General features: G+C 45.8%; 1 protein-coding gene across 5 annotated transcripts in view; it reads left to right on the top strand.

Moving 5' to 3' along the window:
- LOC106976001 (two pore calcium channel protein 1-like) overlaps positions 1-13,840 on the top strand; it is a 59,392-nt gene that overhangs the window by 22,359 nt on the left and 23,193 nt on the right. For all 5 annotated transcript variants that reach the window (XM_053200938.1, XM_053200937.1, XM_053200939.1 and 2 more), the window contains 6 exons: positions 4,392-4,483; positions 5,505-5,619; positions 8,146-8,274; positions 12,638-12,754; positions 12,855-12,973; positions 13,200-13,301. In XM_053200938.1, the coding sequence (XP_053056913.1) occupies positions 5,533-5,619; positions 8,146-8,274; positions 12,638-12,754; positions 12,855-12,973; positions 13,200-13,301 (554 nt within the window). In that variant the 5' untranslated portion in view covers positions 4,392-4,483; positions 5,505-5,532. The remainder of the gene's footprint in view (positions 1-4,391; positions 4,484-5,504; positions 5,620-8,145; positions 8,275-12,637; positions 12,755-12,854; positions 12,974-13,199; positions 13,302-13,840) is intronic.

Raw genomic sequence — 13,840 nt, 5'->3', positions numbered from 1 at the left:
TACAAGAAGCAGTAGTAAAATGGCCACGTTTAGACCAGTGATTTTCCATCTTGACTGCATATTGGAACCCCCAGGGAACTTTACAAATTGATCCTGGGTCTCACCTTCCTGAGGTTCTGATGTGGTTGGTCTGGGCAACGAGAGCTTACAAGCAAAGCTCTGACGGTGGTGGTCTGAGCGGTGGGAGTTCTAGAACTTCTCCCCTGGCAGCCACTGGTGCCTTCCCTAGGTGGGGGCTGCTGCTTTGAGGTGCAAAACCATCTATTAGCTGCACCGGGGGTGGGGGGGTGGGGGGGTGCATTGCTATTTGGTCTTTGCTGTTCTCATGGTAGATATGGGCAGTGGTTCCCATATAAACTTGAAGTATGCAGTTTTGAAACAGCATGTCTGACACAAGCCCATTCTTGGGTTGGATGAAAATGATTTGTTTTATGGAAAGATACCAATGACCTTAATACCAGTGAGAATGCTCATTATAGTAAGGTTGCCTGTTAAGAGCACTTCTTCCCAAGGAAAAATGGGAAGGACCCTTAGGAGGTGCACGCAAACAGGATGGAGAGAGGGAAGATAGGTAGGAGCAGAAGACAGAGCAGATGAGGTTTTAAAAAGAGACATGTCAGAAATGCAATAGCTAAGGGTGGGAAAACTCTGAAACAATATAAAGGTAAATTTGCTGTTGTGAAAGTGTCAGCATATTTAAACATAACAGGTATGAATTCAGATGGCAAGGGAGGAGTTGAAAGAGGTGCCATGGTGCTTATTTCATTCATTCAGTGTGGGGAGCCTGGGTGATGACTGATGGCGGTGACCCCCAGGGTCTAGCTGGGTGAGGAGGGATTGCTGGTGAGCATTTTTTTTTTTTTTTCTGTTTTCTACCTGGAGGCCATGTGGATGATGCATCTCAAATCCACAATTGTCAAACTCCTTTTGTGCGCACAAACTTTCACTGGGACTGAAAGAATGTTAGTAGTATCATTTTTTTTTTCAGTAATTGTTTTTTTTTTTTTTTTTTGAGATAGAGAGCGAGAAGTGCGAGTGGGGGAGGAGCAGAGAGATGGAGACACAGACTCCGAAGCAGGTTCCAGGCTCTGAGCTGTCAGCACAGAGCCTGATGTGGGGCTCGAACTCACGAACTGTGAGATCATGACCTGAGTGGAAGTCAGATGCTTAACCGACTGAGCCACCCAGGCGCCCCCCAAAATATTTTTTAATGTTTACTTATTTTTGAGAGAGAGGGAGAGAGAGAGAGAGAAACAGAGAGACAGAGCACAAGCGGGAGAGGGGCAGAGAGAGAGAGGGAGATACAGAATCTGAAGCAGGTTCCAGGCTCTGAGCTGTCAGCACAGGGGTTTGAACCCATTCATGGGGTTTGAACCCACGAATCATGAGATCATGACCTGAGCTGAAGTTGGACGTTTAACTAACTGAGCCACCCAGGTGCCCCCGTAGCATCATCTTTTTAAATTGGGAACAATTAAATTGGCTTTAAGAGATTTTGCTTTAAGTATATCTATGTCTGTGTCTATGTCTATATCTGTATCTATAAACACAGGGCTTGATCTCATGACCTGGGCTGGAATTAAGAGTTGGACACTTAACTGACTGAACCACCCAAGTGACCCTAAATATGTTTTTTACACTTGATCTTAGCCAAAAGGCTGAGAAGTGATCCTAAATATATTTTTTAAAGGAAGGCCTTAATATCTTAATTCTTTGCTGTCCCAGTATGATCGATATGAGGCTTAATGAAACTTTCTTAAAATCTCGGGGACAGAGATTTTATATCTAAAATAGATTTCTGAGCATATCCTGGGGGGACTCTAGTGTTCCTCAGTGTTCATGATGTTCAATGGAAAAATAATTGGCATTAAGAGATTGACTACTAAAATGTTTTTAATATGTAAAAGAAAAACGTGTGTTAAGTGTTTAACACATTTGTATGGTACTTTTTAGTGTTTAATAACCTGCTTTTAAAAATTTGCTGCACCAGCCCTGAGAATGCACATGACTCAGGAGGTGATGGGTTCTTACAGTGGTTAATTCATCTTTGAGACTTTTGTTCCACATCTATTTTTAATCAAAACATTTATCTTTGTTTTGGGGCAATTTTTAACAGCTTTAGTGAGCCATGATTGATATACATTAAACTACACTTACTTGAAGAGTGTAGTTTGATGAGTCTTGGTGAGCCTTGGTATCACAAGGAAAACACTTGGGATAGTAATACCACATTCAAGGTAATGAATGCATCTATCACCCCTACGGATTTCCTCATGCCTATTTGCAACCCACCCCTGTCTCCATCCCCTCCTCCCCCTGTCCCCAGGCAACTGATCTGGTTTCTGCCACTATAGATTCATTTGCATATTCTAGAGTTTTATATACTCGTGTAGTAGGTGTTCCTTTGGGAGATAGGAGTTAACTTCTTTCACAGAAAACTTATTTTCAGATTCATCCATTATGTTGTGTTTATCAGGAATTCATTCCTTTTTATTGCTGAGTAGTGTTCCATGGCATACATATATCAAACCATACATGTATGGTTTGTTTACCCATACATGTATCTGTGGACATTTTGGTTGTTTCTAGTTTTCGCCTCTGAAGTTTCTAGTTTTCAACTATTTCAAATATTTGCATACAGCTTCGGAATGGTGTTCTCCCATAGCCACATTCTTGGGTTGGATGTAAAGTCTCTATGTAGACATATGCTTTCTTTCTCTTTGGTAAATGCTTAGGAACGGAGTGGCCGCAAAACTACCAAATTGTTTGCCAAAGTAAATGAACCGTTTTCTATTCCTACCAACACTGTGTGAGAGTTCTAATTGCTTTACATCCATGTCAGCTCTTGGTAGAGTCAGTCTTCAGTGTTAGACATTGTTAGTCTTAGTGGATATGTAGTGGTAGTTCATTGTGGCTTAAATATGTATTTCCCTCATGACTAAAAATGTTGAGCATATTTTTATGTGCTTATTTGCCATGCATATATATATATATATATATATATATATATATATATATATATCTTTTTTGGTGAAATGTCTCTTAAAAGACCTATCTTAGTAACTAATGTTTGTGTTTTTTAATGCAATATGACTTACTTTTTTAAGTGTTGCAATATGAAATAAATTTAGGAAATGCAGTCCTACAGTGTGTACAAATATATACTTTTGTCCAAAGTTTGGAATCTTTTGACCTCTCTGAATACTAGCTGCATTTGCAACATTGGCTTGCTTGACCAATGGTAGATCTCCATTCCAGTCCATACAGGACGATGTCCTGTGTTTTGAGGAGGTAACTCTGGTAATCGAATGGATAATCGGGTTTTTTTCCTCCTAGAGGACGAAGGAAGGTCTAAATAGCTAGTCTGTTTGTATGTGTTCTTTATCTCATTTATACAGAATCAGAAATGTGAGTCATCGCCCATGGGGCTCAGCTGTACTGGTCATGAGGAGATGTAAAGTCAAATCTCAAGATGCCCCTCTGGCTGGTTGGATATTATCAATCATTTTAAATTATAAGAATGTTGGCGAGAAGCAGGAAACATGGTGCTCATGTACTATTTAGAGGCATATCAAAGGTGTAACTTTGGGGGAAACAATTTGGTGGTATCTATCAAAATAAAAAAATGCAAAGACCTTTCATCCACAAGTTCAACTGTGTCCTACAAGCACACTCATATGGCACAAAGATATGCATGTGTGTCTGTGTGTAATACATATTTTAAAAAATCCAATGTAATTGTGTTTGAAATAGAAAGAAAAGGGAGACACTACTTAAAGGAAGAGGCATTTGTTGAAAAGAACGGGGTAGATGTGTATATATTGTCATGAAAAAAAAATGTCCAGAATATATGGAGTGAGAAAAATAAGCTTTGGACCATATGAAAATAATTTTATTATTTTTAAATTATGTGTATATGTAGAGCGGGGGTCATACCTTGAGAAGGAGTTAGCTTCAAAAGTCATCAAAAAAGGCAACAATTTATTTATTTATTACCCTTGAAAAACGCTCTAACCACTCATCAAGTACCCTAAATATAATTTTGTGTTTATCTGTTTGTGTGTATATAGCCCTTATATATGTTGGTATAAACGTACCGTTTAAGTACATTTATACGTACTACTCAGTGCTTTCTCGTTTCTTCCTCTGAGAGCACACATTACAGGGCACACAGTTTGAATTCAGGAAGGTTAAGCGTGCCTGTGTCTCAGCTCCCCCTCAGGTCCCAATGCCCAGGAAAGCACATACAGTACTCTGAAGGTTGATTACCTCTGGTGAGAGTGAGATGGTGCGGGGAGAGAGGGAGGAGGGTTTCCTTTTGTACATATACATGAAAAAGAGAAGTGCCCTTTCCTCTTCTGATTGTTGTTCTCTCCTTACTTTCTCCCAAGGAGGACCAGAACCTTCTCCTGGCAGCTGCCTATGTCTCTGATGCCCAGTACAACAGAAATGTTCCATTTGAAACGTCTCCTCGGGCCATCAGGTAAATAAAGTATTAAACTGTCTCCTAGAGCAACCTGTCCTTTAGTACTTACCGGTCTTGAAGTTGAACCCAAACTGAAGACATTGTCTCCACAAACATTTTGAGAAGTCTCTAGGATAAGGCATGGAGATTTGGATAAAATCCTAACATCCAATGCTTTTATTTTTTTTAAGTTATAAGAGCATGGTGTCTCACACATAGGGAAGCACTCAATAAATACATTAAGGACAGATAAATGAGTACATGACTGACATATAGAGCAGGAGATAGGGCATCTGAAGTGAATCACATCATCCTTTCCTTGTAGATAAGGTTGTCTTCTTAGAGCCACTTAGGCGAAAAGACTTGTTCTTTTTCTTTCTGGTGCCTTCTGATGCAATCCATATATTTGTTCTTTTCGTAAGAATCATGCCTTTTCTCTCCCATCCCCTGAATGTTGAACTAAGACCAAAGATTTGGCTCAAAATAAGGAGAAAACATCAGGGCTCCATGCCAGTGCCTCCAAAGCAACGAACAGATGCACGCCTCATTCCTGGAAGCTTCGAGCAGGTTGGGGAGACTGTCCCCCACCCCTAGGAAGAGAACTGTGTGACCACAAGATCTCTCTGAATCTACCATATTGAGATGGGGTGGTGCACATTTAAATTGGTTAGGCTACCATGCCACAGCATAATAGGTCACTTTAACTGAGGGTTTACTGTGCATCAGTCACCCTTCAAAGTCCTCTGAAAGTATTCTTTTTATTACAGTCACAACCGCTATGCAGGAGGTACTGATCATAGCTTGAGACACTTAAGAGACTGTGGTTTGAGATGCGATACTATTGTTGCCTTTTTTTTTCTGTTAGTGTTTTGTAATGTGTGCTCAATTCAGTGCTGTCCCTTGCTCCCTAAGATTTAAAGGAAATGTGGCCAGAGCCCTATTTTGTATTTTGCCCACCGTTAGTCTTTTGGTGGGAAGTGTGAGTTTTGTTTAATTCCTGCTCCTTGTATATAAACACCTTTATTCTTTTCATCTTCAGACTTTACTATTTTTATAACCACTGGACAATGCAAGTAGCCATCTACTTCTTTATTTGTGTCGACCTCTCTCTCGCCCTGTTTGAAGAACCGGCACTGTTTCCCCTGCCTTTCTTGGTAAGGATTAAAAACAAAATGGCTAACCAGACTTTGTCATTGATGAGTTGGGCCCCATGCCTTCTTCCTTTTTTTTTTTTTTTTCCAAATTTCAATAAATACGAGTGTGGTTTTCTTTTATTATTATTTTTAAATGTTTGTTTATTTTGAGAGAGAGAGAGAAAGAGAGAGAGGGCGCTTGTCCGCACCTGTGTGTGCACAGGGGAGGGGCCAAGAGAGGGAGACAGAGAATCCCAAGCGGGCTCCTTACTGTCAGTGCAGAGCCTGACTCTGGGCTCAAACTCAAACTCGTGAACTGTGGGATCATGACCGGGGCCAAAATCAAGAGTTGGATGTTTGCCTGACCGAGCCACACAGGTGCCCTGGATGAGGTTTTATTTTCATTGCTGGGGTTTGTTTGGAAGAACTCTGCCTACTCGCTGAGCTGATGCTTCCATCTTAATTATAAGGCATTTTAAATGGAGTAGAGGTTTTTGTCTTCTGTGTCCGCAGGGATGAATTGGGTAGACAAATGATATTTTCAGAGCGTATCCATGAAAGGGCGAGTAGACAATGTCATAATTTAGTGTGATACGCAACTTGTACTTGCCATGTTTCCAGCTTTTTTTTCATAGTCCTAAATCACTATTTATTGGCACTTAGCAGCTGGTCACATACGGTTTTGAGTAATCGCATCAAATTCACCAGCTACTCCGGCTCGGTCCAAGTATGAAATTGATGATCCACTCATGTTAATTTCCCGACTTGATGCTGCCCCTGCAGTTGTCGCAGAGACTGGGTGACTGGCAAGGCCCAGAATATCTACGGTCTGGTCCTTCAACAGATAAAGTTCACTGACCCCTATCTTTATTACCTCCCCTGATTCTGTGGGTAACTGGGCCCAGGCCGGAAAGATTTCCTGCTCCTGTGTCGTTAGCTGGGGTAACAATATCTGGAAGCTCCGTGGATCTCTGGAGCCTGGCAGGGGCTGCTGGCTGCGAGCTGGGAGCTTGCCTGGCTGGAGCCGTGGACCAAGTGCCCTGCTGTGTTACGAAGCTGCTGCATGTGGTGTAGGTTTCTCCCAGTGGGGGAGGAACAGGGCCAAGCAGGAGCATCCGAGTGTACAAGCCTCCACTTCCGTCAGCTTGTTGATGTCCTCTCGGCCAAAGCCCCTGAGATGCCGGAGCCCCGAGTTAACATGGGAGGACGCTGCATACGGGGCTGAAAACTGGGAGCATGGTTCACCGGGGGCCACCAAAGTGATGGTGTAACACACTTCTGTATGATGAAGAGGCTACAATTAGTGAAGTCTCTGCATAGAAAACTTGTAGCCCAGTGACTATCAAAACAAACCCCAGAGTTGGGAGAAGCAGAGCTGTGCATTCAGAGACCCAGACAGTCAGTCCCTCCCTAGCACGGCCCACTCTGGACACGATGAGACTTCCCTGGGGTTGTCTGCTCAGCCCCTTGCCTCTCTTCCCGAGTCCTCACCCTTCTGTTTGTTTTTGGTCACGTACAGCTTCAGGTTGGCTGAGTTCAGGGTGCTCCTTCAGCCGGTGTTTGGACGTCTGGTCTCTAGAATCGAATGTGTCATGGGGGGGCTTTGGCCCAGATGCAGCATTACCAAGCACATCTTATTTTGAGCAGAGGTGTCCTGGAATTGCCCCAGACCCTGTTGCAAGCCTGGCCTTGACAGGGAGTCTCTAGAGTCCTTCGAGGATGAATAGGCTGAGGGCTAGACGGTTCGGAAGCGGCTGTAGCCCATGTCCACGCCCAGGACCCATGAAGGCTGGGGTGGGGAGGGGAAGACTGTGTCAAGTGCTGCTTTCAGGGCCCAGTCTCCCCATCTCTTCATACTGTGGCACCCTCCTCACCCCCTGATGAAGGCAAGTGTCCTTGTTGGGGAGGAGTTACCGCCTCAGGGAATCACAGGAAAGCCCGGGCTGCGATCACAGGCTGCCAGTCTAGCTGCCTGTAGGGATTTTGGAGCTGGTGTCCTGTAACCTACAGAGGAGACGGTCAGGACTTGGCACTGGGTCTCAGTGGCCTCCCTTCTTTCCTCTAAACCAGCCACACACGGGCGGAGGGCGGCAGTGGCACTGATGGCTAAGGAATGACCCACATCTCAAAACATGTCTTTGGGAGGTTACTCTCCTGTTAGAGAAACTGAACTTCTAGATGCCTTTTGTAAATATGAACTTGAAATTGGAGAGCACAGAAGATGCCTGTGTCTGCCGTCCCAGACCTCCTGTCTTCTGGGGAAATGCCTTCTGGGTGCCCTGCCTGCTGATCCAGCCCCTCCCAGGAAGCCCTCCCTGCCTGTTGGGTCATGGGATTCGTGACTCAAGGGCAGGTTTCCTCTTAAGAGGAAGAAACTATTCCAACTAGCACAGAATTTGACTGCAATTTGCCGCAGTCAAAAGGGACAGTGCTAATTCTTAGAGGGGGCATCAAGGTGGCTTGGGGGGCTGGGAGGGTTGCGAGAGAGCTAAAGCTGAACCTCCAAGAGGCGGGGCGCTGTGTTTAGTCTCTGTTTTCTCTGTGCAGGCTACCTCGTTAGCAGAAGTACTCTGTCTGACTGCATTCTTTGGGAGACTTGTACATTTTGCAAAAGTCACTCCTCAAATGGTTTTCTGGAAGGATACGAAAAACATCTGCATCATGGTAACCATCGTGGTGAGTGCTCATTATAGTACCCTGAAGATTTTGTGGTCAAAGGCAGAAACTATGAAGACAAAAGCCTGAATAGATTTGATCTGGTTAAAGCAACAATGATGTCGGCACAGCAAACACCATTAGCACAACTGCAAGCGGACCCCAAATGAAGAACAAACAGGGCAACGTATGACAGTGCAAGTGCTGTGTTTTAACATAGCAAGAGCACTTGTAAATTAAAAGGGGGAAAAAAAAAGAGGCCCCCCCAACAGGGCTGAAAATAGGTGAAGGCATCTCTTAAAAGAAAAATATAAATAATGGCAGATAATGAAACAATGTGTAACTTCACTAATTCAGAAATATATATCAAAACAACAATAAAATACCATGTGTGTGCCTATAAAACAGCGTTAGCAAGATGGAGAGGAAACAGAACCCCTGATACCCTCCTGGAGGGACGAGTAAGCTGTCTTTCTCAAAGGCTGTTTGGCAGTTCTTTGAAAAGCCTTAAAGGTGCTTACACTTGCACCCTGGAGTTCTATTCCTGGGACTTCATCGTTAGGAGAGAAGGATGTGTTCAAAGGTTTAGCTACAAGATTGGTCCGTGGCTGAACCGTTCCTGATACTGGAAAAACTGGTAACAACGTGATTTCCCGACAATAGATATGTGTTAAATGAAACGTGGCACATCCACTCAGCCCTTTATAAACTAGTGTGAAAGCGACAAATGTCTATTACCAAGGCGAAGTGCTTACCATTCATGAAGCCAAAAGAACCAGTTACCACAGAGCCGGATCACGGTTTTGTTGCAAAGAAAAAAAGGAAAGAATGGTACGCATTCACAGAGAGATCTGGGAGGGTATATGCTAAGCAGTCAGGCCAAGAGGGGCAGGGTAAGGAATTCCGAAAGGCTGCTGTTAGGGGCAGAGAGGCCCCTTCAGTGATTAGCTAAGGGTACTTGATAATTAGCTTCTTACCGACCGCAGCAGCCGGCTTGCCTGAACCCTCATTCTTTCCAGTTCACCCACGGCTCAGTCTGCACGCCCCTAAGCCGTCCATTCTCAGAGCCCTCATGAACACTCCTAGGTAGGGGTCCCTGTGCTGTAGCCGATACTGGTTTCCCCTCTGAGTTTCTTTTGCCTGTGGCCCGCTGCTCGCCAGCCGTTTCTACATCTGTGTGTCAACGCAAACACAGTGGGACGAAACCCACGCCCTTTCACCCCTCTCCTCCCCTGGCTGTTTGCTTGCCGGTGGTGCCTTACGTCCCAACACCCAGTACCACGTCCTCCTAGTCCAGATTCTCCCCTCTCTCGCATCTGGCCTCCCCAGGGCCCCTCAGGACGCCTCTTGCCCTGTTTCATTCTCCGCACGTGGACTATCGCAGTCGTCTCTGATGTGGCCACACGCTGTCTCTTTGTTGCACGCCATTCTGTTCCCACATCGTGGCACAGGCCCTGGTCACCCCTTTCAGGAACTGTCGTGGTCACCTCCACCTCAGATGCCCGATACGTGCATTTTAGATGCTGCCGCGAGATTAATTCTCCGGAAGCACGTCTCAGATCACTTCGCTCCCTTGCTGGAAAACGTCTGTCAGCGCCCCAAGACTATTCAGTGCCCTCCAGTCCTGCAAACGTGCTTCACTCTAGTTGGGACCTCTTCACTCTAGCTGGACCGAGTTGCCTGCTGCCCCACGCACGTACCACTCGCTCTTCCCCTGCCTGCGGTGGCTCTTTTTTGGCTGGAATGTCCACTGTCTTTCCTCACCTTGTTCTACATACTTAACTTGACTTCCCTTCACACATCTGCTGAACCCTCAGAATCTGCAGACTACCTATCTGTACTTTTCTTATTTTTAGAAATATTTTCTGCTACTGAAAAGAAATATAGGCGCACTGTGAGTGTCTAAATATAGGTACCTATGAGCACAGGCTTGGGTTCAGTCCGTGACACCATGCTGCCTGATGCAGGACGGCAGGGGGACGGGGTGGGAGGGGAAGGAGGAGGCTATTTCTGGAAGAAAGAAATCCAAACAGTACAGACTGTATAAAACAGAGGAAGACACTCCTGCTAATCTCCTCCAAGGAGACTGTGTGTGTCTTCCACGACCCTGTCTACGGCTTGGCCCCTTACGAGGCCCCTTACTTGGCCCCTTACCTCTTCATCTCCTAAAACTCCTAGCACAGTGCCTCAAGTACGTGGGCGTGCAGGCACTCATAAAATTTAAGTCCCATCACGGTGCTCCCCTGCTTCAAATCATCCAATGCTTTCCATCTCCCGTCCCAGAAAAGCTGAAGTCCTTATTGTGGCGGAAGCTCTGTGTTCCCCCTTCATTATTGCCCGCCCCCACCCCCACCTTGTCCACCCTCCCCGTCTCCTGCTCTCTCCATGCATGCTGGCGCTGCCTTAGGCCTCCCTTGCGTGCCCTTTGCCTCATCCGGGTTTTCTCCAGAGCGTGGACCACCACCTGTCGCAGAGCGTCTTTATCATCAGCACCGTTCTTTTCCTTCTGGAATGTGCGCTTTGTGAGGGCTGGCACCTTCCGCCTGGCTCTCACTCTGTCTCTAGAGCTACAGTGACACCCTGCACTAAGGGGCATTCTGTGACTGAAAGAGTATGGCGTGAATTGAATGAGGGCGTTCTCTTGCCTTGTCTGGGTCTTTCCCAGACAGGTCTTCCCCATCTGTCGCTGGGGCGATTTCACTCCTTTGCCCTCGTCGCCCTTATTTGAAGGACTTCCGAGGCTCTCCAGGCCCTGGGAATAAGACTCACCTTTTCAGCCTGGTTCTCGAAGCCATTTGCCATTAGTCCTTGTCACTTCCTGCCTCGTCTCCCCCCCACCCTCGGGACCCTTGGCTTCCCAGACATGCCAGGACAGCTCCTCCCTGAGAGTCCCTTTACTATGTCTTCCTGCTGTGGCCCTTGATTTTTCTGAGTTTTATTCTTTTAAAATGTTTATTTCTTTTGAGGGGAGGGTCAGACGGAGAGGAGAGAGAGAATCCCAATGCGGGATCATCACAGCACAGAGCCCAACGCGGGACTCCCATCTCGTGAACCGTGAGGCCATGAACTGCACTGACATCAAGGGTCAGACTGAGCCACCCGGGTGCCCCCTGAGTTTTATTCTTTCAAGACTCTGTCATTGGGGCGCCCGGGTGGCTCAGTCAGTTAAGAGAGGCCGATTCTTGATTTTGGCTCACGTCACGATCTCACCGTTTGTGAGTTCAAGCCCCACGTCAGGCTCCGGGCTGACGGTGTGGAGCCTGCTTGGGATTTTCTCTCTCTCCCTCCCTCTCTCTCTTTCTCTCAAAAATAACAATAAATAAACTTAACAACAACAACAAACCTCTATCTTTTTTTTTTTTAATTTTTTTTTTCAACGTTTATTTATTTTTGGGACAGAGAGAGACAGAGCATGAATGGGCGAGGGGCAGAGAGAGAGGGAGACACAGAAACGGAAACAGGCTCCAGGCTCCGAGCCATCAGCCCAGAGCCTGACGCAGGGCTTGAACTCACGGACCGCGAGATCGTGACCTGGCTGAAGTCGGACGCTTAACCGACTGCGCCACCCAGGTGCCCAACAAACCTCTATCTTTGCTTTAAGATTACATGAGGGAGTGCTTACCCAGGAAGCCTCCTCCAGCACCGTAACCTTTGGTGATTTGCCTGTCCCCACCCTCCCCCGGACAGCCACGATAGTTCCCTCCTGCCAGCGCCCAGGGCACCAGCTTCCTTCCATGGCTGCATCCCATCTCCGCCCCTGTGTCGGATCTCACTGGGTCCTCTGTGGCTTGCTGAATTAACACTTTTGACCATGGAGGTTATTCTTTTTAACTTACATCTCCCTAAAAATACACCAGGTTCTTCTTTTGCCCTGTTCTTAGGTGATCACGAACCTGACAATAAGGATCAGGATTTTCTTACCTCTGTTACCAGGCTAGACAATTTTATATGTCAAATTGAAGAAAAGTTAAAGCTAATTAGGATGTAGTGTGGAAGCATGTAACTGTGCAGGTAACCGCATGGGCTCTGACGTCAGACTGCGTGGGTTCCAGGGTTGGCTCTGCCCCCTACTAGCTGTGTGACCAGGGCCACAGGCTCACCCTCTCTGTGCCCCGAGTGTCTCCATCCAGGAATAGTGCCCACCTTAGGGGTGTGGTCAGGATAACATAGAATAATTACGGAAGGTGCTTTTTGTACTTCATGGCACATAATAAATGCACAAACAACAGCTACTTTTAATGTTATATCACACAACTAGAATTATCCTGTTTATGGAACTTGCTTTGTGACCCCTCTTCCTGGTCGGTGAGCATGCATCCCCACCATCACTTTCTCTGTCCTGGAGCAGTGTGGCACTGACCTCTCTGTCCCATGTCTCTCACAGCTGACCTTGATTGATCTGATTATCTATGGGTCCCTGGAAGCTGTGAACGTCCACAGCGTTCGATGGTCAAGGGTCTTAAGACCAGTCTTCCTAATTAACTTCCCTGAAAGTCGTCAGGTAAGGAAGGATATACTTTAGGATATGCAAAGGCTTGACTTTTTTTTTTGCAGAAAATTAGCTGATTCTTGTAAATGAAATGAAAATTTTGTCATCACAGATCCGAAGAACTTTCAGAAGCATCCGGAACACTCTGCCCGATATTCTCTACGTCTTCCTCCTGTTTATGTTCAGTGTGCTGATATTCTCCCTTATGGCCTTGAAGCTTTTTGGGGATAGGTGAGCACGCTGCTCTGGAAGTTTCTGCTTGTGAATCCCGCCCCGCCTCCCCCCCCACCCCCACCCCCCTTCGGGTTCAGCCTGTTAGTGGCAGAATCTGTCACCGGGTGCCATCTTCCTCGTTCAAACACTCCAGGAGTGCTTCTGGAAGGGAAAAGTGTATCAGAAATCACAACCTCACTTACGTGTGTGTGTTTTTCACTTTGTGTTCTTGGTTCCTCTTTAGGGGTCTTAAAACAGTGGAAGGATTGCCCTACTTCACAAATATCCTGGACATAGTGTTTGAGCTCTACGTGCTGGTCACTACCGCGAACAGCCCCGATGTCATGTACGTCCATCTTGGCTCATGTTCACGGATAGACACCTGTTACCAGGACAGAATTCGCTTTGTTAAAGGCAGCTGTCTCCAAACACCAGCAGGGCTGAGAGGGGGGAAATAGTGATTTTCCGTTTATTCATGTTTGTGTAAAAATTTTTGAAGGATGTAAAATGTTTACGCTAACAATAGCCTACCCTGTCTATCTAAAACTAAGCTTAGATGATTTTTTTTTTTTTTAAAAAGCTGAAAGCAGCAGGAGATATCTCTTGAGATACAACTCTTAAATATGGGAGCCTACTTTCTATTCGGGATTTTTTTGCGTCTTGAATGTAAACAGCTAAGCCATCTTTCGAAAGGAATCGTGGCTCGTTCTCCCAAGCATTGATGTGCCTTTGTGGTTAGGTGAGACAGGAAAGGAATGTAGAGGTTAGTAGTTGTTGCCTTCCCCTTCGCAATGCCAATTCTCTACACACGTGGACTTCACTTAGGAGGAAAACATCATGTATTTTCTTTCCTAACGTCCTTCATATTATGGATTAAGCTTGTTT

The sequence above is a fragment of the Acinonyx jubatus genome, chromosome A3 (genome assembly GCF_027475565.1).
Source record: "Acinonyx jubatus isolate Ajub_Pintada_27869175 chromosome A3, VMU_Ajub_asm_v1.0, whole genome shotgun sequence".
In the NCBI taxonomy this organism is placed as follows: domain Eukaryota; kingdom Metazoa; phylum Chordata; class Mammalia; order Carnivora; family Felidae; genus Acinonyx; species Acinonyx jubatus.
Note: the sequence above shows the minus strand (reverse complement) of the source record. Positions and strands in the feature narration are given on the sequence as shown.